This window comes from Camarhynchus parvulus, chromosome 6, assembly GCF_901933205.1.
Source record: "Camarhynchus parvulus chromosome 6, STF_HiC, whole genome shotgun sequence".
Taxonomy (NCBI): Eukaryota; Metazoa; Chordata; class Aves; order Passeriformes; family Thraupidae; genus Camarhynchus; species Camarhynchus parvulus.
Window position 1 is genome coordinate 35,303,171 of NC_044576.1, and position 24,362 is coordinate 35,327,532.

The window sequence follows — 24,362 nt, forward strand, 5'->3', positions numbered from 1 at the left end:
GGGAAGTTTCTCAATAACCTAATAAAGTTATTGAGAAGCAACAGTCAGGCTCTTCCCAGTGAATGGCAGGACAAGCAAGAACATAAGTTAAAACGAGAAAGGTTCAGAAATGTCCCCCATGGTTACAACCATGCAGTGGAACAGGTTATTCACAGAAGTTGCATGTCTCCATTCCTTGAGGTTTTCACAGCCAGACTGGATAAAGCCCTGGACTGGCCCTGCTTTGAGCAGGAGTCTGAACTAGATCCCTTCTGAGGATGGTGTGATTCTCTGACACTATAAAGTCAGCTATGTGGAAAGTAGTTGATAAATTTACAAAAGTGCAAAAATCTGTGAAATCCTTTGTTAAAGATTCCAATTCGCAATTATGTTGATTTTTATCAGTCTTGGGAGAAAATATGATCCCCAAAACTGTAATTAAATTTTAGATTTATGTTAATTTTCTCTTAACATAAAACATACCTGGCACTCTGAACAAAGGTTTGTGATGCTGCTACACGCAGATGTTTTCTTCCAGACAAATTCTCCATTATGCTCTTTCCTTTTATACAGGCTGCAATGCTTAACATTTCTTGTCTCACGCTGTTGCCAAGCCTGCATAAAGGCAAACATTTCAAGAAGTGCTAAGTCTTACAGTCTAAGATCATACCAATTCCTAGTAATGATGTATTCAAGTTGCTTCTATATAGATGTCCCTTGCTTAGGAAGTTACAAATCCTTTTATTGAGTTTTCTTTTAAAATTAGAAAGCATTTCAAAAACGTAATATTTTGTGAAAAAGTATAATAAAATACCTTTTTCACATCTCTACAGAAAATAACTGTGAAATCAGACTTAAAAAAACTATTATCTATATTCAGCAAGGAAAGAACACAGATTTGTCATTTTCTCCCTATTTTTCGCTATTGTACATCAAAAAAATATTAAGTCGAACTTATACACCAAGCAATTAAAACCAGAAATCAGGAAAATTAGACAATTTTTGATACTTTATTTTTAGATTTGTCATGCTTGTGTCTGGTAAAGTATGCCCAGGGCTCTGGAGAAATTGATATGGATCCCACTCCACTACATGTAGAAGAAAACAATACAGATTTCAGTTCCAGAGTTAATCAGTTAAAACTTAATACACAAATAAATTTATACCATTCGTTAATATAATTGATTGATAACAACTTAGTAAGAAAAGAATAAATACGATTTGCAGGAGTTTTCAGTGTCTGTTACCGAGCGCCGCCCCCGCAGCAGCGCGGAGTTCGCCCTGCGAGAGCCGCGTGCGGCCGCGGCTGTGTCCACGAGAGGGCGCCCCTGCCCACAGCAGGAGCTAACCAGGTAAAATTCAGCCTTTAACCGCCTTGACCAGAGCTCTGCGCTTCACCATGGAAAGACTGTCCTCTGTTCTCTGGAAATAGCATTGGCAATACATGACTGCACAATCAGACATTTTATCCTTCATTAGTTTGACTTCCTACATTCAGAAAAAACTGCTATTAAATGGAGTTGACTCTTTCCTCTTTAGATAAAATTAAATTCTGCTTTTGGAGGAAATTATTTTTCAAAATAGAGGGCTCAAAGGGTATCACCCTTTTATAATAAAGGACTCCACCAATACATCCATTTTTTTGTGCTTTTTTTTTTTTTTAAGCCAAGGTTCAAAATACCAGTTAAGTAAGAGACTGGGCTTTTAGAGGAATTAGTTACATTCCTATTGTACCCACATGCATAAATGGCAATTTAGTGCTGTCAGACTACCTGACAGCAGAGCCTGGAATACAGGAACTGCTCATATCTTTCATCACCCCCAGCTTCAACTTGGTCCATGAACTACATAGCCCTTCAGTGTATTATAGCCAGATGAGCACTGAAAGCAATTTGCTTCTTCAAAAGAAGTAGAATCAGCTATTTTCTGCTTAGAGATTATAAAAGAATCAAAATACTATGATTTCCAGAGATCATTTCAGAGCAGCAGTGCCCCCGGAAGATACCCAAACACAGAAATGTACAAGCTTCTAACTCACTTGGATAGCAAGCTTCATATATCTGAATGAGGTCCAGAGCCACAATCTGGATCTCCCACTGCCTTTTACTTTCATTTTCATCTGTAGCTGCACAATTTTTTTGGAAAAATGATTCTTCCATTTTTGTTTGTGACCAGACACATTTACCCTCTTTACTTTCTTCAAAACTTCATTCAAGTACATTACCATATAATAGGAAATTCTAGGTACTTACATGCCATATTTCTTAATATTTCTATTGAGGACAAAATTCTCATCTGATTCCAAGATCCTTTTGCAACAAGTCATCACTCTTTCATAGTCTTGTGATACATACGCAAAATATGTAAGTCGTGTCAGTGTCTGCAATTCCACTAAGGAATCTGACCAACTGCATTCTAAAGCCAAATCCAGTAACTAGGATTTTAAAAAAAGAGGTTAAAATTGAAGGTTTTTATATGCTTTTTTTTACAACCCACCTGGGCATGGAACAAGTATATGATAATGCCATCTAGAAAATGAAAGAGCTACAAGTACAATCAAAATATACAATAGAGAGGCCCCATTCACCATGTAATAAGTTTTAACATAGTGTGTGCAAATCCAGGTACAATTGTGCATGCCTTCTGGCCAGAAGTGTCTGCCAGGACTTGTTCTATGTCCTCAGTCATCTTTCAAAAACCACCGGAATAAGACTTTCAAAACTCAGAGCCCATTTTAGTTAAGTCAAAAGTAAGAATGGGACACAGAAGCAGTTTTGCAACAACCAGTAATTGTAATAAGTACTTGCTGTGTATGCTGTTATATATGTGGCAGCTCAGAAGAGCTTGGGCTCCATAATCTTAGAGGTCTTTTCCAACCTAAACATACATACATACATACATACATACATACATATAGATATAGATAGTTACAGATTGTTTCATATGTAGTTTCATTATAGGATCTAAATGTTTTCATTTCATTTCTTTTGTACATGTCAAAGGTCCACCTTTTTAGGATAGTGGTAATTGTTAATGAATTGCTCCAAATGAAGATATTACAATATTGCTATACAAAACTACGCCAGTGAAGTGATAGCTAAAGTTAACTCCATATTTGACATAAATCTGTACACCAACTAGAATTAGATACCTATTTATTCATAAGGACCTAGTTCCAAGTTGTCAGTAATAGTTTGTTGTTGTCCTGCCAACCAGCTAGTTTTATTTTACACAGTCAATCAATAGTAACCACATGTACTTGTGTTCTACCTTGCAACTGTCAAAGAAAATTAACTCTAATGTGAAGTTTCCTGTTGAAATGTTGAATGCTTCTAATACAAACCCAAACCTCCCTATAACTACCTGAAGAGGCTGGAGTCAGGGATGGGTCAGTGTCTTTTCCCAGGTAACAAGCAACAGGACAAGAAGAAACAGCCTCAAGTCACACCAGGGGAGGTTTAGGTTGGATACTGGGAAAATTCCTTCACTGAAAGGGAGTCCCCATCGCTGGATGAATTAAAAAGTTGTGTGGATGTGGCACCTGGAGACCTTGGCCATTCTAGGGGCACAGCTGGACTCCATGATCTCAGAGGGCTTTTCTAAACTAAACAACTGTAAGCTTCTGTCAAGTTTTCTCCAGAAGAAAAATGAAAGGTTAGAAGTATGGTTCTGCACAGAATTCACCTGAACCCGTTATGCTTATCTGATGGTTACTGAAACAACCTGCCAGAGCAACATAAGCATAAACCAAATATTTCTATTCTAATGGTATCTGATCTTTGGATAAATAAAATTATTCTGTCACAAAAATCTCCTTCCTGCCATAAATATTTAATCTCTTGGTTAAAGAAAATAATGGTACAATAAAAGATTCAAAAATAATTTAAACTCCATTTAAAATTGAATTTGAAATCAAATTCATAGTACATAGTCTCTTAAAACTCAAGAGCTTATAAAATAAATTATAAATACCTGAGATAAGCTAGGAAGAGTGAAATCCATGAGACCCAAGCCATTACACGAATACATTTCCAGAGCAACAAGAATTCTCACCAGAGGATTTTGCGCTTCATCATTAGTCTAAGCAGAAATAAAAAAATCACATTCAGAGATTTTTTTTTGCAAGTTAATATTATTAGGGACATTAATTGAGATGATGATGATAATAATAATAGTAATAGTACTACTAATAATAATATAATGTTTGAAAACCTCAGTTTGCTCTAAGCAATTCCTGCTCTGTACTGTGTCCTTAAAATCCTTGGTTTTTTGTATTTATATATTTTTAATTAATACAGGGAACTCTGAACTACTACTTTCAACACTAAAAGCCCACATCAACAATACAATGAAGGCAAATTTTGTATGCCACTGAGAGTTTCCAGTTTTAAAGACACTATAAAATAAAAATGTAAGAATTAAATTTCCAGCTTACTAGGTCTATAACGTATATATATAGAGGCCATAGTAAATGTTGACATTAATATAGCTGATTTTTCTTAACACTTTTAATGCAGACATTTTATTATTTTACATTTGTGAATTCAAAATCGATTTTGCTCAACAGTCATCACATGACAAACATCACCATGGCAGCTAACATCATAAGGAAGAGTTAAGAAATGTAGACTCACTGCTATACCCAATGTCAAAAATTTGATGTGTTCTGTAAGGAGCTGCAGACAAAATTTACTTTTACATTACGTTCAAATATACAGAAGAAAATGTACCTTGATAATTTCAGTCATTATTAAATGAATTTATGAATTTAACTTCTCTTTGTAAAGTGTCAACATTATGCAGGATTTCAGGGAAATCATACCTCCCCCCGAGTCCCAAGCTGATGTCTGATCTGCTGCTGGTTTAACTGCTTTGCTTTCACCCAGGTAGCAATGATCTGTTGTTGTGCAGCAATAGAGACGTTTTCATTAGGTTTGGTCCCAGTAAGTGCATTTAGGGCAAATTCACAAATCTAAACACCAAGAAGAGAAAAAAAAAGTTAAATACAGGAGAATGTGGAAAGTTTCTTGTATGTTTCTTGTATGGAACATGCTATCCATTAGTTATTTTTAGATTATTGCACATGCATCTCAGCTGCTTTAACCCAACCCAAAGTAAACAGAAGTTACAGTCCTCAGCCCCAAGTTGGTAAGGAGCTCCAATGTGCATTTGGGGAGGATTTGTGGCGACAGAAACTGTAAAAGAAGGTAGTTTAAAAAAAAACCAAAACTTCTACTATTGAATTTCTAGGAATTCATTCTGCTGTAATATATGACAGCAGAATGAAAGGGACTACAAAAAATCAGGGGTTTGCACCTCTAAGGCAGCTTTGATGTCATGAAATCCACTAGGATCTACTGAAAAAGACTGGATGGTATTTTCTTTTTCCTCTTTCTTTGCTGCAGCTTTTCTGCTACTCTCTACTGCTGTATCTTCTATCTTCTCAGCAGGTTTTGGGTTTGGAATCCAAGAAATAATTAGGCCTCGAGCCAAAGCATTACATAACATCAGTAAAATTTCAGTATTTCTGTAGAAGAAAACAAAAATCAGAAGTGCATAATGCATCAGATCAAAACAAAAAGGCAGGAAAAAAGTTATTGATTTCAAGAAGTAAGCATTACTTAAAAATCTAGTTTTTTCATAGAAAGCAAAATTATGGATATTACCCAAAAAATCTGCCTGTTGGTAAAGCAGTTTAATGATTAAAACTACAAAACCCAGAATCAATTTTCAGTCAACATCAATTTTTCTCACATGAAAAGAATAACTATTTTCTAAAAAAGTATCCTAAACCAAGCCCTTCACATTTTTTATGGTTATCATGCCAATCCACTGCCAAGCTCAAATTTTTGGGTTTTTTTGGGTTTTGGTGTTTCGGGGTTTTTTTCAGAAAACATGAACCTAATTATATCTAAGAGATTATTGCTAGTACATATTGGTGTAAGTATCAAAATAAATAAGCAGGTATTACCAATCTTCATCTCTATACAAACAGAAATTTTCATTTTATTCCCCAGTACTGTTAAAAGAGACTTCTTTGCTGCTGGTCGTTACCCTACCAGTGGTGAGGTCACTCCCAATGAAGTGCCAAAATATCTAGGAATTTGTCCTATAGTCAGATTTTGACTAGAGTATCTACTCCACAATGGTTGATCATTCTCCCATTGCATTTACTGCAGAACAGGATTTCCCTAAACCACTGTGGAATGCATGTTGCCATTTTCATGGTCTACTAATGAGCACATTCCCTCTATTTCTTTTGTTTTCTATTTTCTCATATTTCAGAACCAGTAGTAATCTGCTTACACTGGTTAGAACTATTTGCAATGAACTATCTTTACAAAATAATTCAAGATCAGAGAACTGACAGCAGGCAAATGCATTTTGAGCTGTTGTGCAAATTCAGAGACTCAGAAAATTTTCCCAATTTTCTGACTAACTTAACAAAATGCTATGTTGCATGCACATGTTGCTATTCCACACTGAAGAGAAAGTAATATTTATTGGTCTAAAGTTAGCATGGCTTACAGTGTATAGTAACAAAGAACTAACAGAAAGGATTAACACTTAATTTTCACAATTTATCTCCTGAGCTACTCTATATATACCAAGACTCCTTCACTGCCAATGAAAGCCAGCAATAAATATTTCACGGCACAAAGTAACTTTCAATATTTGCAATAATATTTTCTGTGTTTTACAAAAAAGAGTATGTTCATATCCAAGCATCTCAATTTACCCATCATGCCTGACAGTCTTGATGGCTCCAAGAAGAGTCTGCAGATACTCAATAATGTCCCTGTGTCTTCCTGAAGAAATCACATGTCTGTTATAATTTAAGATATACACCACAGCATTGTGAACAATCCAGGCTTCATTCAATTCTTCTCCTATTTCAGCTGCACGTTGGAAGTTTTCCATAGCATACTGAGATAAGCTGTCTATCCATAAACTATAAAATTAGTATAAAGAAGCTGTTATTCCAAAGCTTCAACACTAGAAGGAATTCTATCATAAGGTTAAATATGCAGTACTACCAACAACAAGAACAAAAATTTAATCAATTTTCAGTTGCATTTATTAAGTTCTCATCCACTGACTTATATTTTACTTCAATGAGAAGATGGTTCAGAAAAAGAAGTGGGATCAACATAAAATGAGTAGTCTCTGACATTGAAATGCTATTAGCTTAAAAAACAGTGTCTATGGTTCAGGTTTCATCCACATGTTTGGGTTTTTTAAATGCATGTGTGAATCCACCCATCAGTGCTAGAAATCAGACAACCATGTCAAGGCTCTACTTGAACATAGATATGACTGAGGCATGCCATCTGAGAGTTAAGGACACGTCTTTTTTACCCAAAACTGCATGTGTTGTTGCACTCAGAGACATTTCCAGGTGCTTTGAAATGCTGTAATATTTTGAAATAGAACAACATTTTCTTCACAGTCTATGCAATAACTTTCTTTCAATAAATTTATTTTCTTTCTTAATTATCAAAATGTACTATTACTTTGAAAAAACAATACTAAAAATACAGTTTTGAATGATCATACAGAATTGCCGTGGTTCCAAAGTCATGAAGTCAAAAGCACAAACTGACAATGGGTATTACTCTGCCAACAGTGGTACAGGACACAGTGCCAGACCAAAGTCCTTTTTTTCTTAGGGGTTTTTAATCTAATTAGGTAAACTTAAAAATAGCTAGTAGCAAATTCTGGAACAGAGTTCTCATCTTCTTTGCCCCTTGGCTCTAATCAGTTTATAATTTTTCCCATTCTACTGAACATTTGCAAGCAGACAGTGTGAGAAACTTTACTTAATTTTCAGATTTCATGAACAGACATAGGGACACAACTCTGCCATCCTGATCTCTCAGGACATGACCACTGTAACAATAAGGCTGGTATTACTATGAATGTGAACAGCAAAGAGTCTAAGCATCATCTTCAGAAATCTCTCTCCTCCTTCTTCTCCTTCACAAGAAATAATCATGTCAGACTAGTAAAAAACAGTGCTTGCTATATTCTACTCTCCCAAATTCATTTCAGTTGATTGGATGGAGCACACTAGGTTCGAAAACTGGAATAATTCATCATATGCATTCAGTACTATGAAATCCTTATATGTATAGGAGCTATAAAGCAAGAGAAAAAGAGCTTTTTGATTTGAGAAAACATATTTTTAAATACAGAATTTAATTATCTAAGTGTCAATGTACAACAATTATTTTTCAGCTTGGAACACTAGCTTCTAGTTTCAGAGAAATAAATGTTAAATGAAAAATAAAATCCACAATCCAGAATGAAAGGAAACCTAAGAAAAATATCTCAAACTATTTTTTAGATCTTTTTCCCGTTTCCCATGACTACCCACAAAAATGAAGAATCTGGTGACAATTTTACTAAGAGAAACAGTTTTTGCAGCTATCAGCAGTGTCTCATAATAATGATCTGTTAAGAGTTCCTTGGTCTTCATATGTATTACAAAAAAGTACCTGTATGTTTTCCATTCTGGATCACTGTCAGGAAGATATGAAACATGACCTGGACGATACTGGTAGGTAGCTTCTGGAGGTACAGCATGATCATTCAGTTTGACTCCCTGCAATCTTAATAAATGAACAGTTGCCTGAAAAGACACAGCGAAATAAATTGTCTACCCAGGTTATCATTGTAAAAACAGATTCTTTCTTCCTATTAGTGCTGTTACCTCTTCAAAAATTAAAAAAAAACCCAAAATGTTTTTTCAAATACTGTACAGGCATGTACAAGTATATGAAATACATTGTTCAGTACTTCATAAGCTTAAAATTGTTTACAGCTAATTTTACTAAATAATTACATGGAGAAAAACCCATAATTTATATATGTAAGTTTTTCAATTATGCTGGAACTTCATGGATCCAGAAATGTAATGTCAGATGTCAAAAATTTACAGTAGACTCTCTTGTAAAGAAGTGTTATCAGCACCTGCAGTAAAACTATAGCTACAGTTACTTTCACACATTATTTTGATAAGGTTGCTTCATGAAACCACTTCTTCCTTTACTTCCTATGGAGACAGAAAACAACTAAACTCAAAATTCTGGTGCTTCAAGATTTGTATATAAAACAAAACTAAATGAATATGAATGACAGTTATGTAATTTATTTACCTCTGCATTAATAAATCTTATTTCTGCTAGTATTCTAAGTAAATCTGCTTCAAAAGAAAAGGATTTAGCAGGCAGCAATGATTTTCCTGATGAGCTGCCACCTTGACCATCCATCATCACAGTTGCATTAGCTTTATTCTTCTGTGCTAAAAATAAATAAATCCATTATTATTTCCATGCAAATCATCGTCTTCATTTTTAAATTTACAAATCCCTACATATTCTTAAATTCACAAGGAATAGTTAGCAAGAAAAGATTTTTAATTATTTCAAGTAACTAACTTTTACATTATTGCCATTTATTGCACTCAAAACCTGTTCTCAAGCAGTGCTGAGGCATTTGTTACCTGTGATTTTGCTGCATTTCAATTTATTTATAATCTTCAATATTTGCAGCAAATAACTTGCTCCAGTCAGAGTATGAATACTGAAATTTCAGTGTGAATAGATGAATAGACTCCATGGCCTCTAGTTCAATTTTATTGCATAAATGGAAGTGGAGCATAGACCTGGATTATGCAGAGGCTAATGTCTTTTTGCATTTGAATCATGGACTGGGTTGACTTTCTGGTAATGCACACATTGGTAAAGAGGAATTTAGTTTAATAATGAAGAGAAAATACTAAGATTGTTTTAATAAAAACACAAAGTTTGTAATTCTACCAGTTTCTATTCATGATGCTTTTGGTGCATGGTTGCCTTCAGTTTCCAGTAAGCATATTTATTTTCCCTTATTTTGTTTGGAAAGAAGACAAAGACTAAACATGGCTAGTCTGAAGATGCAAAACTCGTGAAAGAAAACCAGCAAACTGATGTGCTATTTTAAGAGGACTTTGGAAAAAATATGGAATAGGTTTGATTAACTTTGGCTAGTGAAATGAAAAAACATTTCATCTGTTCTTAAATATGAGTTTTACAAATTCCCTGACAACTTTAAAAGCCAGTAAGCAGAGAGTGATCTGAAAGTTCTTTGCCCCAAGTTAAAAACTCTTGACGTGCGCTAGGTTTCCAGCAGATCCTCAAGGAACAAGGTACAATGTTGGATACCTCAGAGGAACCACTCACTAATAGGGGATTAAAAGGTAAAAAATGTTAACATGTGAGCCTCATACAAACTGACTTAAAACCCATTTTCCTTCAGCTCCATCAGACACGAATGATATGCACCTAGATGACCATAAGGGAATTCGCCTGTGCTCTTAAGACAGGCAGATGTATTCCATAGAAGTGCTTCTCTACAGCACTGGTGAAACACTTCTGACAGCAGAGTACGGCTTCTACAAAAAAACGTAATGACTGATTTCTAGATTTGGAAGTTCAACATGTATGCCAACATGCAATGCCAGAAAAGAAACTCAGGGAACTTTGGGAATGGGAGGAAATAAAATAATATTGTCTGTCTCCTTTTAGTAACTTAAAAAAACAATTTAAAAGTTTCTTACAAGATTGAAAATGATTTGTCACTTACTTTGTTTATGCTTTGTTGCCTCCCTAAACAAAACATCATCATACAAGAGGCAAAATCTACATGCTGCACGACAGACATCCCACACTTCCTGTTTACATGCAACTTTTGCCAAATCTGCCCAAAGTATAATTCTACCAAAGAAAAAGTATAAATAAAATTAGTTAATAAGCAGGATTAGGTTCCACAGTTCAGGACTGACAAAAACAATCTTGTCAATAATGATGGCCACCAGGAAAAAAAATTACATCTTATCAAAATTAATAAATGAAAGACTTCTTGTCAGTAGCAAAGGTAACACTATTACTTTATCTATTAAAAATAATCTCTTCAGCATACCAAGAGACAGAATTCTTCTTTGGATGGTAATTCTACTAAAGTTTCAAAACACGTGTGATAACCCTCATTTTCTATCTCATAAAGTAAACTAAATATTTCAAAACTAATGTTGAGAATTTAAAAATAAGTCTTGAAAACTAGTTTGATTTAGAATCTTTTAAAAAACAACTGCCTTTAAAATTCAGCACAGGAATTTTTAGTGCAGCAAAAAGGTAGACACATCCTTTTAACTAAAGAATGACAAAATGATATATAAATAGAAAAATGAAACCTGTCATTTTTCTACAGATTCATATTTCTGACTCTCAGAATGAACTACTTAGTTTTTTTACCAAAAAAGTTGTAGTACATGACGTGCTTCTTAGGTACAAGGACTTAAAAAGACATTTGCAAGTATCAATTCTTCATCAAGTACAAGCCTTAATCCACACATCCCTCTGTATGTTGGGCTCATATCAATAGAACAGGAGAGTTTAAGCGTGCATGTGAGAGAGCAGATTAGAAATAGCGAAAGAATAAAATTCTGCATAGCATGGAAATATAACAGAGCTTTCTGAACACAAAATTATACACACGCTTCAATATGTTGCCAGAGGCTGAAATATTCAACCTCTTACAAGGTACCATCCACTAAAAACCTCAGGGACAGAACCTTTCCTCTTAAAGACTTCTACAAAAGATGAAAGAGACACTTCCGGTCTGTAGCAATTACCTTTCTCTGCAATTTCCATTTTTTAAGTGTTTCAAATGTTCATCAACTTTCTTCACACTTTTAGTATGATGTTTGGCTTTTGCACAGAGGTAGCTTATTTGACTATTACTTTTACCTGAGAAAACTTGGTGAAGAAATAAAAATTAATGGTAGTTTTTTACAGATTAGAAATTTTAAAATCCACAAGAATGGCAAGGAATTAGATCCATAATTCCTTGCTGAAACACTCAAAATCCAGCCCTTTTCTCATTTCTTCAAGCTTTCCCCAAACCAACCAACCAACATAAAACCATCATCTACCAACATCTATTTTGGTTTTTTCCTGTATCTTGAAATACAGTTGTCCCATCCAAAACTGATCTATGCTTGTTTAGTGTCCAAATATCTGAAATAGACCACTTTTCTGACAGGACATGTAGTGCTCTAGTTAGGTTCATTCAAGAGCAAGTGAACCACGTGTGTAAAGTACACACTCATTCTGAAAACAGAAAGTTTTTTCATGCAACTGAAAAGAAAAAATAACCATATAAATCTGATGTTCTGTCCTATGTACATTTAATATAATAAATTTGCATTTGAATTTTCTCACTCCTTCAATGCACATGTATAAGTTTGTGGCAACTTAGGCCATAGAAAAAGCAAAAACTCACTGCTTGGATGACAGCCTAAGAAACAACTGAAATTTTTCAGAACAAAATAACATAAATATTATGTCAAAAGAAGTCTTCTAATAGCTTCAATGTTGCAATAATCTCACTCATTTTAAAGATTCAGCCTGGAAGGCTAATGTGCGCTCAGATTTATTCTCAGAGGAATCTCAAAAGTAATTGTACAGTTGTCAAATTAAAATTTAACAGCAAGGAGATGTCCACAATTTTAATTCTCTTCATTTCACAAATACGATAAATTTTATCACTTTAAATAATCTATGAAAATGTTTTCCAGCAGTATAGTTTTCACATTCTTAAAAGGACTGCACAGAGTCGAATGGTTGATCTGTAAATATGACTCTGGCTTCTAAGCGATTAGTTGATCAAGTTTGAAATGGGGATATGAAAGGTGAACTTTGTGACCTGGCTGAACAGACAGCATGGTGTTCCACAGCACACACAGGCTGCTCTGGAAGCAGCAGGACTCTTTCTGTAGCATTCCCTTCCTCCAGCATAATCTCTACTGCAGAAGTACACTGGTTTTACTCAAAGTTAGTAAAATTAGTCACATATACACACTTGATTTATTGCCAAGATAGTACAAAACAGTTTAAGCAATCTGGAAAGTGTGTTCCCTGTCCACTCTTCCTCAACCAGAAGCTGTATAATCACAAACTGATTTTGTTTTTCTGTTTGGGGCATAAGGAATGTATCCATTTATGTTGCATGTTTTAGAAAGTAAATAATGAATTCACACCTAAATCTCTGTGCAAAACTAGAGCTCTCAAAGGCAAGATTTTAGAAGAGAAAAACAATTACAATATAGAAAGAATACCTGGTGTAATTAACACTGGGTATTATTGCGCGAAATTTCTGAAAATACCACTTTAAAATGACCTTGGGTAAAAATATTCAGGAATTGTACTTAGTGAAATGAGAACTACTTACAGCACACTACAGCACAACAGTAGGATTCAGAGGAATTTGGAGGGGAAATCAACACCTTTTCCAGTATCACCATACAACTTTTTTATCCCTAATGAAAAGAATAGGAAGTATGCCACAGAATTCAGCAGAACTATCACTTCATCTGTATTGTAACATTCCCTATATGTTGCCACCAGATGTCCAGCCTTTAAGTGTGCAAAGAAAAGTTAGTAACTTTTAGTCACATGCACATGCTTTACCTTTAGCTTCATTTTCACTGTCGAGGACTATTTGAAATGTGTCAGGAGCTAATGCAAGACCTGCATTTACCAGAAGTGATCTCTTTTTCCTCATGTTATCCTTTTGTTTTCCCCTTTTAGCCTGCATAAAGAAAACAATTCATTGTCATAAGGCTCATTTTATATTCCAACTAGATCTTATTTACTAAACATAACAGAATATACATCATATAACTTGCAACTACCAAAAAAATACCCCTAGACTTGTGTATCTTTAGGTATCTTACACATCATTCTACAGCATGACTGTCATTGAAAGTGACTGTGGAACTTCTGTTGATATTCATGATTACACCACAGATAATTTAATACGAAGTGCCATTTCTGCTTCTCATGAATCTTTACAGTATATTCCTCAGTATATAACCTGACATTATGTTATACCTTTCCAAACAAAGAACAGAATTTATTCACAACCAACAGTAACATATCCAGTGTGCAGTAGCTAGGAATTGCTATAAAATAGAAAAAGATCCCCGTCAGCTAAGAACTAAAGTCAGAGGAGACATGGATTTTTTGAAGCAACCTTTAAACTGAGTAAGCTTGCATGGAAAAGCATTTGAACCAGGAAAACAATCAGTTTCCAGTATGATTTTTATTCAGGCGCTAAGGCAGCACAACAGAATTAGATGCAGTCACTCTTGACAGTGCCCATATTGTGACTGTAGAGTATATTATTTAGTGGCATTTGTGAGAGCCACATGATATTGATTTATTTCATAGCCAGCAAGGATGTTTAGCAATTTGGACACTGTGCTTCTCATTAAATAAAACTGTTTCATGCAATGAAATCCTAATTATTGACAACTGCTATTCTTTTTTTGCTGATATTTCTGCTAATTAACAGCTCCCTGCCTTTCCCAAGAAATAAGCTTTGAAAGAATGGGGAAAAAATTCTTTACTATGATCTTCAGACTGTGAAGCAGCACAACCACTTCAAGGCAACAAAGCAAAGACAGTTTGCTGAAAACAAACTGATGCTGGCTCTACTAATTTGCAGTTCTATTAAACAGCTGTCTCTCCTCTGCTGGAATTTAATAACCAAGCCTATTCCAGCTACAGACTTTGTTCTCCATGCTTACCTGTTCAATCAGCATTACTGCCTGATCCTCTAGATGCTCAGGTGACTCGTACAGCATAGCACTCAAACGAAGGCGATTAAAACTCAGTCTCAGATGTTCTTGATACTGCCCATTGTTGTTCAGGCGCATAGCTTTTTGCAAATGTTCCAGAGCAGCCTCTAGTCTATCCCCATCTTCTTCAATACGAGCTATTTCCATATGAACTTGACAACGCAACAAAATCAACATGCTAAGGATTACAAATTTAAGTGTAAACTGTTAAAATAAGGCACACTAAAATTCTTAGACCTACAACTCACTTGAAGGTGAAACTCAGTAATTAAAAGTGATTCCAGTATTAAAATTTACATTCTCTTTTTAACTGACTCGTTGCTTTAATTTTCACTATCATGCCTTTTTAACTGAGATTGATAAGAAAATTTAACCGCATATTATTTTCATTGACCCTGCAGGAGAATGCAACACATCTTGTGGACTAACTGGCCTTTATATATCTGTAGAACTCTTTTTCAGTACTGCTTAGGCATGCAAATCAGGTGAAGAGGTTTTCAAAAGTAGTTAACTGACAGAGAAACTATAATGTGCTGAATAAGGACTTTTGACAAAAGTTCCCTCTCTGCTCCTAACGTTTAAGTAGATGCTAATACTCCTGAAACCTTAGCCCTGGTCATATTTGCTCAGGTCTTTTAAAGATGGGGCTCACCTCAGGCATACACATTCACTCTAAGTATGGTCTCTACCCAGGTGTTGTTGACTTCACTCTATGAAGCCAGCATATCTTCACCAAAAATTGCATGTTCTCCAGTCTCAGGTATGCCCAGCTCCCTATCCATCACCTGCTCCAGGAGGCTGCTCATGACAGTTCAGACCTCTACATACTACTACTGATTATTTTCAGGAAGAAAAACAAAAAATCAGATAAATTTAAGCAATGTTGTGAAAAAGAGGGAGAAGAAAGGTTTTCAAGCCTATTAAATATCACGCCATAGAACTAATGCATGTCCACATCAGAGTCAGTCTGACTGAGCAAGTAGCACCCTTTTGCTGTGGACCAAAGTAGCCACAATAAATGTTGCTATCAAACCAAAAATTAAGACAGGCAAATTAATAGACACAAATTACTTCATTCAGTCTCTAGAGACAGTACCACATCAGAACTGAGGCTGAGTCTGCTGGATTGTTAAGAATATACACGTGACAAACTCTCAAACCCTCATCTCTCCAAAATCTCCCTGCAGGCTTTTAGAGAAAAACTGCCATTACTAACATTTAGTACAAATTTCAAAGTTGCCTATGCTGATCTTGAATTCTCTATATGGAAACAGAATAACAGTACAGCAATACAATATAGTGCTTTCGTGCATGTGTATATCCACTCTTTATGCAACTGGAAAAAATTTTTAAAACACTGAAACTAGATTCCTCACCTTCCTCTGCAATACACGCAGCAGAAACCACCTACTGTCCTGCTCAAACGGCAGATTGTGTCAATTGCAACTCGCTCTACTGCAAAGGTTCTGATCTCTGTTCTTAACAGTCAGATGATGCATAGGTGCAAACTTAACAAAGTACCAAATAGTAATGTTTACTTGTAGACTCAAATTAACAAAAAATGTGAAAATATTTAGGTGCTTAAGGTTAAATACAGCATAATAGCAAATAGAAGAATGTACCCTAAAAAAAAAGTTTTCTTAATAGAGGAGGTTTTTTAATTAAAAAGAAGTATCATCAAGATGTATCAAAAGTAGTATCATCAAGATGTATCAAAAGTAGTATCTTGAAAGAGTCTTTTTTGACATATAATATAGAAACCATGATGTTTTTTCAGAAGCAATTTTTAAAATTTTATTTGTGTAACCAACAAAAGCTATGTTAACACAAGAATCTAGACCACAGTCCAACACTTATACTGCAGCTTTGGAATTTTCTCACATAGTTTTGATTAATTAGAGTATTTTTAAATGCCTAAAATATTTCAATTTTTCTTACACGTCATTAAACAGTGTAAGATTGTGCCTGAAAGGAACCTATATATAAATGATTAACAGGGAAATGTATGTAACATGCAAACACACATTTATTACAAGCTAGTGGAAAATTCTCAAAGACACTTAATATCACAGAACTTGAGGTTTTAAACGAGTTTGATGCTTTGAGACCTTTCAAAATACTACATAGCATTGAAAATTACCTGTCAATCTCCTCAAGGACATCAGCAACTGAGATCAACGGCTTTCGTACATGTTGATGCAAATTGTGTTGTAGTAGTGGTAAGCACAGATTCCACTGGGTTGCACAAACAACCTGAATCACACCAGGATCTCCCAACTGAACTGCACGTTTTAATGTTAACTCAAGATTTTTGATCAATTTCAGTTGAGCCTACATACATGAAGAATTAATTAGCACCACTGCTTTAATTAATAAATAGAATTTCTTACATGTTCCTCCAAATTTTAATCTTACGACTGTTTTCAGTAGAAAGCAGTCCCTTAGTCAGCAAACTTTGGGAAGTATTTCTTTTAAATGCTCCAGGCTGCTATCACGTATTTCCAGCAGAAGTCTGTCAGCTACTCCCCATTCTTATGATAAACAAAAATTGATAATTGTGAATACTTGTGAATTCAAAAGATTTAGCCACTTTGGGGTTTTTTTCACATTCAGCTACAGATGCAGTACCAAAGAGGAAAAAAGAAATATTATGAATGGAATTTGCCATACTGTCAATTAAACTTGGTTCTTATTAAATCTAGGAGCCAATATTACCTACAATAACAGACTTGTCATTTTTTACATTATTTTTAGAGGTTATGCAAGTAAAAAAAAAATCAGCAAAAAAATCAAACAAAATCCCTCTCCAACTGCATACACTGTAGACTTAAAAATTAGAAATACCTAAATATCTTGTTTTACATTTTACTATTAGTAGTGCTTCATATTATGAAGAATGCATTAACAAGAGGGTGTTTTTTCAAAAGGTGAGTGGAATTTCTGAACTCCAAAATTGTTATAGTCCTAGATAGGAGTAAGTCTTTGCATTACCAAGTTCCATTAAACATATTCCTACTTCCCACTGAAGGAACTTAAGGTGACTCTAACAACTGGTCTAAACTGCTCGTTGTAGGTATCTCTCTAGCACCATTAATAATATTCATATTTAGCCTTCTAACTTTGATGGTCTGAATTATAACTGAGCCAACCAACCACAGAAATTCAAGAAAATCCTTCCCAGTGTGATCAGGAACAATCCACATTTCTGACGTAAGAATTTGTATTACATTGACCATAACATGCAATCACAGTTGAGATGGACTCAGTGATCCCTAGTGGTCCTTTCCAACCCAAGATATTCCATGAAAAGAGGTCCCATAAAGGCAAAATATGAAAACATGCCTCAATGCTACCACCTTTGCTCTTGGAAAGCAATATATGATGAACCTTTACAGTCAGACAGAAAACTTAAGGGAGCAACACACAACTATGGTTTCTTTTCCCCCGTTTGCTTATTGGAAGTCCAATTTAAAAGAGTATAAAGGTTAAAAGAATTTCTTATCAGTATAATGTAATTAAGAGACACAGTCAAATGTAATAATCCACATTTCACAAATTAAAACTTTTACTTTTTTCTCAAAGTTAAAGAATGTACCTCAACAACTCCTTTGTTATAAGTCACAATTTCAGTGCCATCTTTCTTCATTTCATATTCATATTCCAGACATTCTATCTCAATAAGTTTCCCTTGCTCCTACAAAGTATTAATACACAAAATGCTAATTTTAATAATTAAAAAGAAATACCATAAAGGTTAAACCCATGCAATTACAGTAACACAGCACTGTACTTTCCTACTGAAAATCCCACTATACTAGTGAGTTAACTGCAATGATACAAAGGGAATGGAATTTGTTGTTTGAACTGCAGTCCCTTAATACCCACTGGAAGGTGCAAAATAACTTTTAAGCTGCTCATTGCCAGAATGTGCAGTAAGAAAAACAGCGTACACCTGATTCCTCCTATACTGTAATTTGATTTCAGTTCTAATAGAATCATAGAATCACAGAATGGGTTTGGGTTGGAAGGGGCCTTAAACCCCATCCAGTTCCAACACCCCGCTATGGGCAGGGACACCTTCCACTATCCCAAGATGCCCCAAACCCCATCCAACCTGACCTTGAACACTTCCAGGCACGGAGCAGCCACAGCATTTCTGAGCAACCTGTGCCAGGGCCTCACCACTATCACAAGCAATACTATTTTCACAATATCTGATTTAAATCTGCCTTCTTCCATTTACTCATTAATGTTATTAAAAACATTAATGTTTTTAATATGCTTGGAATAAACAGGCACAAGTCAAGACAGAAAGGATTCAGCGTCATGGGCAGTGAAACTTTTAAGTGAAAAATGAGCTTAGACTTTTAACAGCTTAGGAAAGAGCTGACTATTAAATCATATAAATTATAGGTATGGATCATAGAAACACCTAAGTTATGCTGTATTTGGGTTAAATTGGTGTAGTAAGGAAATTTAGACAGCCCCTCCATTCCTAATTCATTATGAACTATTATCAAATCACTCAGCATGACCTTTGGTAACTGAACATCCCCATGACTGGAAAAGAGAAAAGAGATCATGAAAAACTTAATGACAAATACACACCGAGACGGAATTCATGTTATGATTGAGAAATTTGCCAGTACTTGGCAAGAGACAAGGAACTGAAATTTTGACATAAGATTTTCCTTACTCTACTATAACAAGAAATCATTGTCAAGTGATGCTGAGCAATCAGATGGTCACTTAAAAACACATTAATTCCAGTGGAGAGCGTTGAAATAGAAACCAAGTTTCTCTGCTGCTGCCACACAACAGATACTCCCCACTCCTGTCTACACAAATACTTAGATTAAATCCTTGTGAATCTTTGATCTAGGGGATTTAAACACATCTTCCAGTGGAATGCTATGGATTTGTATATGATTTTATACTTTCAGGAAATGTTCAGAATAATGGGCCTGAATCAGAGACCTGAGATTCAAAAAAAAATTCTGTGAGGATAACTTAAATTTTATGAGTAACTTTAAGTGGGATCATTATAACAGAAATTGGAGTTTAACTTCTAATCATACTCTTGCATAGGTAACATTTTAAAAACATAGCAAAAATTTACAGTTAATATTCATTTGCCAAAATAAACTGCACTGCTAATTATCCTAGTCTACCCACAGCCTACTTTCTGACCTTGCATCTACTTCAATAGTTTAGGAAGAGATCAAGTATCACGATAATTATATATCAATGAATATATAAACAATACACAGCTGGACAGAATACCGTAGAATCATTACTACTATTTTTTAAAATGTAAACAAAAAAGGGGTGTGGCAGTGTGTATAAAAAAATCCAAATGCACATAATTAAAACTTACAGTAATTGGTGCGCTCTTCAAATCAAATATACAACGAGCTGCAAGGTCAGTGCAGTTTACTTTCAGAGAAAAATGAGCTAATTCCAAAATCAAAGGAATCCTTCAAAAATACAAAAAAAATAATTCAGAGAATTTGATATTGCTCTTCCATGGAATTAAAAAAACATTCTTTGAAAGTAACTGTGCAATGCATCTGAAAACCTTAAAGTCATATGAATATTAGAGGAATTATTATTATAATGTTAAATATTATAACTATCATTATTACAATTATACTAATAATGTTCACAGTTAACAAGGAAAAAAGAAAGAGTTCAAAGTTGGCTACATGAAAAATACAAAAGTTAATCTGTTTATGGAAAATAATTAGCATACTCCTTTGCAGTCTGCACAAACAGTCCCTGAAGAAGACAAGAAATACAGAATTAATACATGAAGCACAGACATGGTGAAGTAAGAAACTTCAGATTGCAGAAAATTTTGGAAATACAATTCAATGAACTGGCCCACACAGCTGTTAAATCCATCAGTCTACTACCCAGGAACTAAGAACACAGACACAGACATGGAGACTATTTTGTAACTGTTCGGATGTCTGTAAATAACCAGATGAGCATAGTGTACTGTCTGGAACAGGAGAACTGATGAGATATCTGAATATTGTCAAAGAGTGTTTACCTTAACAAGTAAAAATGTAATATTACTTCCATATGTAACAGCTGTGATGTAAGTATTGGAATAGTGGTCAGTTTAGTATTTCAAACTTATGCTGAAGAGTTGGGAAGGGCCCCAGGAAAAGTTAAAAATTAACTACAGTCTGAAAAGTATGTGTCGATTTTAAGACCTTCTAAAAATCTCATTTTATCAAAACGAAATTATTATGGAAAGATTTAATCATATTATACAAACAGCTGCATGGAGAAAGATATTTAATCTTGGGTTCTGTCATAAAGCTTAATAAGATTTTGTCCTTTTTTAAGATGACCTATGTGTTAACACAACACAAAAAACTAAGTAGGAGTTCAATCTCTGCAAGGTCATCAGGAATTTTGACAGACTTCAATGTAAGCAGGAGCAGTTTCATCATCAATTTCCAAGGGGCTATGACAAGTAAAACTCACTTCACATTGAGAACAGATGCTGCAGGTACATCATATTGTTTCAAAAGCACATATAAAGAATTCAGATTTGCGGTGGCATCACTTGGAAATACATTTGTGTCCCACTGCCTGCAACATAGGAGGAATTGGGTCATAATTTTTTGTGAGAAATGTTATTGCATTAAAAATTTGAAATAACTCTCCTAACTTCAAAATGGATGGCTCTTATTCCAAGGTATCGGTGGCCTACCTGGATATTGAAATATCAAGGAAAAAAAATCTATAAAACCTAACTTCAGTATGTGAATTAATATTTCAGACAGAAAATTTTATTTAATTTTTTTTTCAGAAGAAAAAAACCAGGTGTGTAAGACTCCTTTTCCATAATGTCAGTATAGATTAATCCACTGATAGTAAGAAAAGAATCAATATTTTTAAAATGGGGAAATCTTGAGACACTGAAAAAAATTACATGAGATTTTGCTATGAAGTCTAATTTTCAAATTTTTCTTATACCTTTAAAATTTAAAGAACTTTAAAAGCATTATGCTCCATGATTTGTACATTGTATTTTAGGTGATTTCCCCACTTCATCTTTACTTTCTTGTACACAGCTTGGGGATGGAACTGGAGTCTATCTGATATTAAAATGTCTTTCAGACCCCAAAATTCTTTCTCCTGGCAATATCTGTACAACACACTAATCCCTACATTCCCAAAGAGCTAGCTCACTTTTTTGATGAGACTGTTTAGACAGACTTGGCTGTTACTACCCAAACTGTCATAATTTTCCTTTTGAGGAATCAAACTCTGCAGTTGATTTTTTTCTACAAGCATATGGGATCCCTGAACCTGATCCTAGCTCTGTAACATGCAGCATCAAAGTACAAGTGAAAGGATACATTTTCATACTTACAATTTTAACACCTGCATTTTATAAATAACTGAAAGACAGACGGAATTTTGTATCTCCTTCTCTACCTGGGAAATATCCATTAGTTTGTGATACACCTATAAAATAACAATTTAATTATTATTTGATTAAATTAGCAAAGGACCAACACCCAACAGGGCTAAAATAAAGCAGGTATGTTGACTGTTTTCATAGACTTTAAGGGCAATATGGCTACTATGATAATCTATGTTGTCCTGCATAGATAATACAAAGATCACCCAGTAGAGCTATACTGACCTTCCAAGAGTCAGGATCAGAACTATAAGCAGAAATATAAATGTGGAACTACCTTCTGAGTTAGAATCCTAATTAATGCATTTTTAACAACTTGTGGTAGAACTCATTCTGAAATCATCTCATCCAGATGAGACAAACAAATTTTATCTGTACCTATAGATTATAGGCAGGGGAAAAAATATTACTAAGACATTACAATAAACTGCAGTTACTTCAATTTAGCTGTAGAGTTACACATTAGTAGTGTGCAGATAATTTCCTTTGACTCTCACACTGACTGCCCACACCTATCAAAACTGATTACTTAAGCTGTACTGGAACACTAAGTTTTGCAGGACTCCAGTATGCTGCTACTAGAGCACTCAATAGCTTGGATCATACTTCTGCAGCCCAAGCACAGTTTTAGAACTACTTCATTCTTCTCTTTAAGGACATTGTCAAATGGCTCTGCTCTGCTCAATAATTCTTATCAAAATACAAAAGCAATTTCAAGCTTGCCCCAGGGTGATTCCTTCACTATTATCACGCCTCTGGAGTGCTGCATGTTGGTTCTCTTAATTCAAATGTTAGAGAAATTTGTAATATAAACATACACTTTTGGAATGCAGTGATTGCAGAGTAGACAGAAAAAGACAACTGACAGTGCAGTAGAATGAAAGAAAATATGCCCGCGCACAACTTCTGAGTTTTATTTGCCTTTTTCTGCATTTGCCACATTTGTCTTTGCCCTCTTATTTCCTAAAATAAGGGTATGCAAGAAATGTGAACTATTGTCATATCCTCCAATTTTCAGAATTATTTGAAGGGTTCAAGCTGAATCAGTGAAGTATTTATCAGCATGAGAAATACTAAACAGATACTAAATATGCCCTCAGTGGCATAAGTCAGGTTAAATTGCCCTTACTACACCTTCTCTTTCAATAGTAATTAGTCCCAAACAGAATTTTTAGGGTTAGCCACAGTTATCCCCATTATATTATGATGTGTCAAAAGAACAAGGAGTAGTAAGGAGCTCTTTAGCTTATAGTATCAAAAATATACAATTGGTGAAAATCTCTGCATATCTACTGAATTGTTTGGTAGATCACAAAATTTAAATGAAGAAAACATATAACAATTATAACTATGATCTTATAAAATGTAGAGAGAGCTCCTGTCTTAGTGGGAATTTAAAGTATTTTTCATCATTACCATTAAAGAAAATATTTGAGAGTATTTATCTGGAACATTTTCCTTAATGAAGACTGCTGCAGTAGATGAAAACTCTTTTGCTTCTTTCAGTTTTGAAGCATCGAGGAAGCACTCAAGTAAATTTCTGTAGATCAAATAAATGTATTAAGTATTTATTAACACTTTCCAAAATAATCCTTAGTTACATTTTTAACACTCTTTGTATTCAAGATACCACTTCTAAATGCAGTACAAGCAACTAGTGCTATAAAGCATTGACTCAACACAAAAGAGACCCTCCAATTTCTACATTTTTGCTTCTTCCAGATATATACACATATTTTGTGAAGATCACAATAAGAATCTTGGAAAATTTGGAGTTTTTTTGTGAAGACTTTTCTCAACAAGATACCTGGAATTAAAAAAATTAATTATTTAAAAGTCTAGGAAAAAAACATTTCTGTGAGACGTATTTTAAGGTTCTCCCTTAACTACTGGAAAGGCTAGTATTTCAAAGTCATTTAGCAAAAGAAAACTATTCACGCTGGAAACAGCAACATATCTACTGGATTTTCTATACTTCATCTGATTTGACTGAAAAAGAGCCTGTGACTCCACAACATAAATTAACAACAATAATCATAATTTTAAAAAATTTTATTAATAAATACAACTTTAAAAAAATGCAACCATTAGTTTTATAACAAACACACTGTGTGCATTTGTTTGTTTTCATCAATACCACAGCAAGAGTTTGATACCAGGAAACTGCATGCATGGTATTACAGATAGTCCTTAGCACACCCCTTGGAATGTTTTGTTAATTCCTTCCAGTTTCAGTTTATAAAGAAAATGCTACAT

The 24,362-nt window shown here is 34.5% G+C and overlaps 1 protein-coding gene across 1 annotated transcript in view; it reads right to left on the reverse strand.

Annotated features, from left to right (window-relative positions):
• The window catches only part of CFAP46 (cilia and flagella associated protein 46), a 72,011-nt gene that overhangs the window by 41,751 nt on the left and 5,898 nt on the right, over positions 1 to 24,362 (reverse strand). Inside the window, exons 6-23 of the mRNA XM_030951178.1 lie at positions 23,523 to 23,646; positions 22,056 to 22,150; positions 21,161 to 21,268; positions 20,040 to 20,139; positions 18,258 to 18,356; positions 16,803 to 16,993; positions 14,612 to 14,840; positions 13,491 to 13,611; positions 11,654 to 11,777; positions 10,606 to 10,736; positions 9,138 to 9,283; positions 8,478 to 8,611; positions 6,719 to 6,931; positions 5,296 to 5,506; positions 4,802 to 4,951; positions 3,952 to 4,059; positions 2,232 to 2,413; positions 463 to 594 (exon numbers count right to left, since the gene is read on the reverse strand). Coding sequence (XP_030807038.1) covers positions 463 to 594; positions 2,232 to 2,413; positions 3,952 to 4,059; positions 4,802 to 4,951; positions 5,296 to 5,506; positions 6,719 to 6,931; positions 8,478 to 8,611; positions 9,138 to 9,283; positions 10,606 to 10,736; positions 11,654 to 11,777; positions 13,491 to 13,611; positions 14,612 to 14,840; positions 16,803 to 16,993; positions 18,258 to 18,356; positions 20,040 to 20,139; positions 21,161 to 21,268; positions 22,056 to 22,150; positions 23,523 to 23,646 — 2,598 coding nt within the window. The remainder of the gene's footprint in view (positions 1 to 462; positions 595 to 2,231; positions 2,414 to 3,951; positions 4,060 to 4,801; positions 4,952 to 5,295; positions 5,507 to 6,718; positions 6,932 to 8,477; positions 8,612 to 9,137; positions 9,284 to 10,605; positions 10,737 to 11,653; positions 11,778 to 13,490; positions 13,612 to 14,611; positions 14,841 to 16,802; positions 16,994 to 18,257; positions 18,357 to 20,039; positions 20,140 to 21,160; positions 21,269 to 22,055; positions 22,151 to 23,522; positions 23,647 to 24,362) is intronic.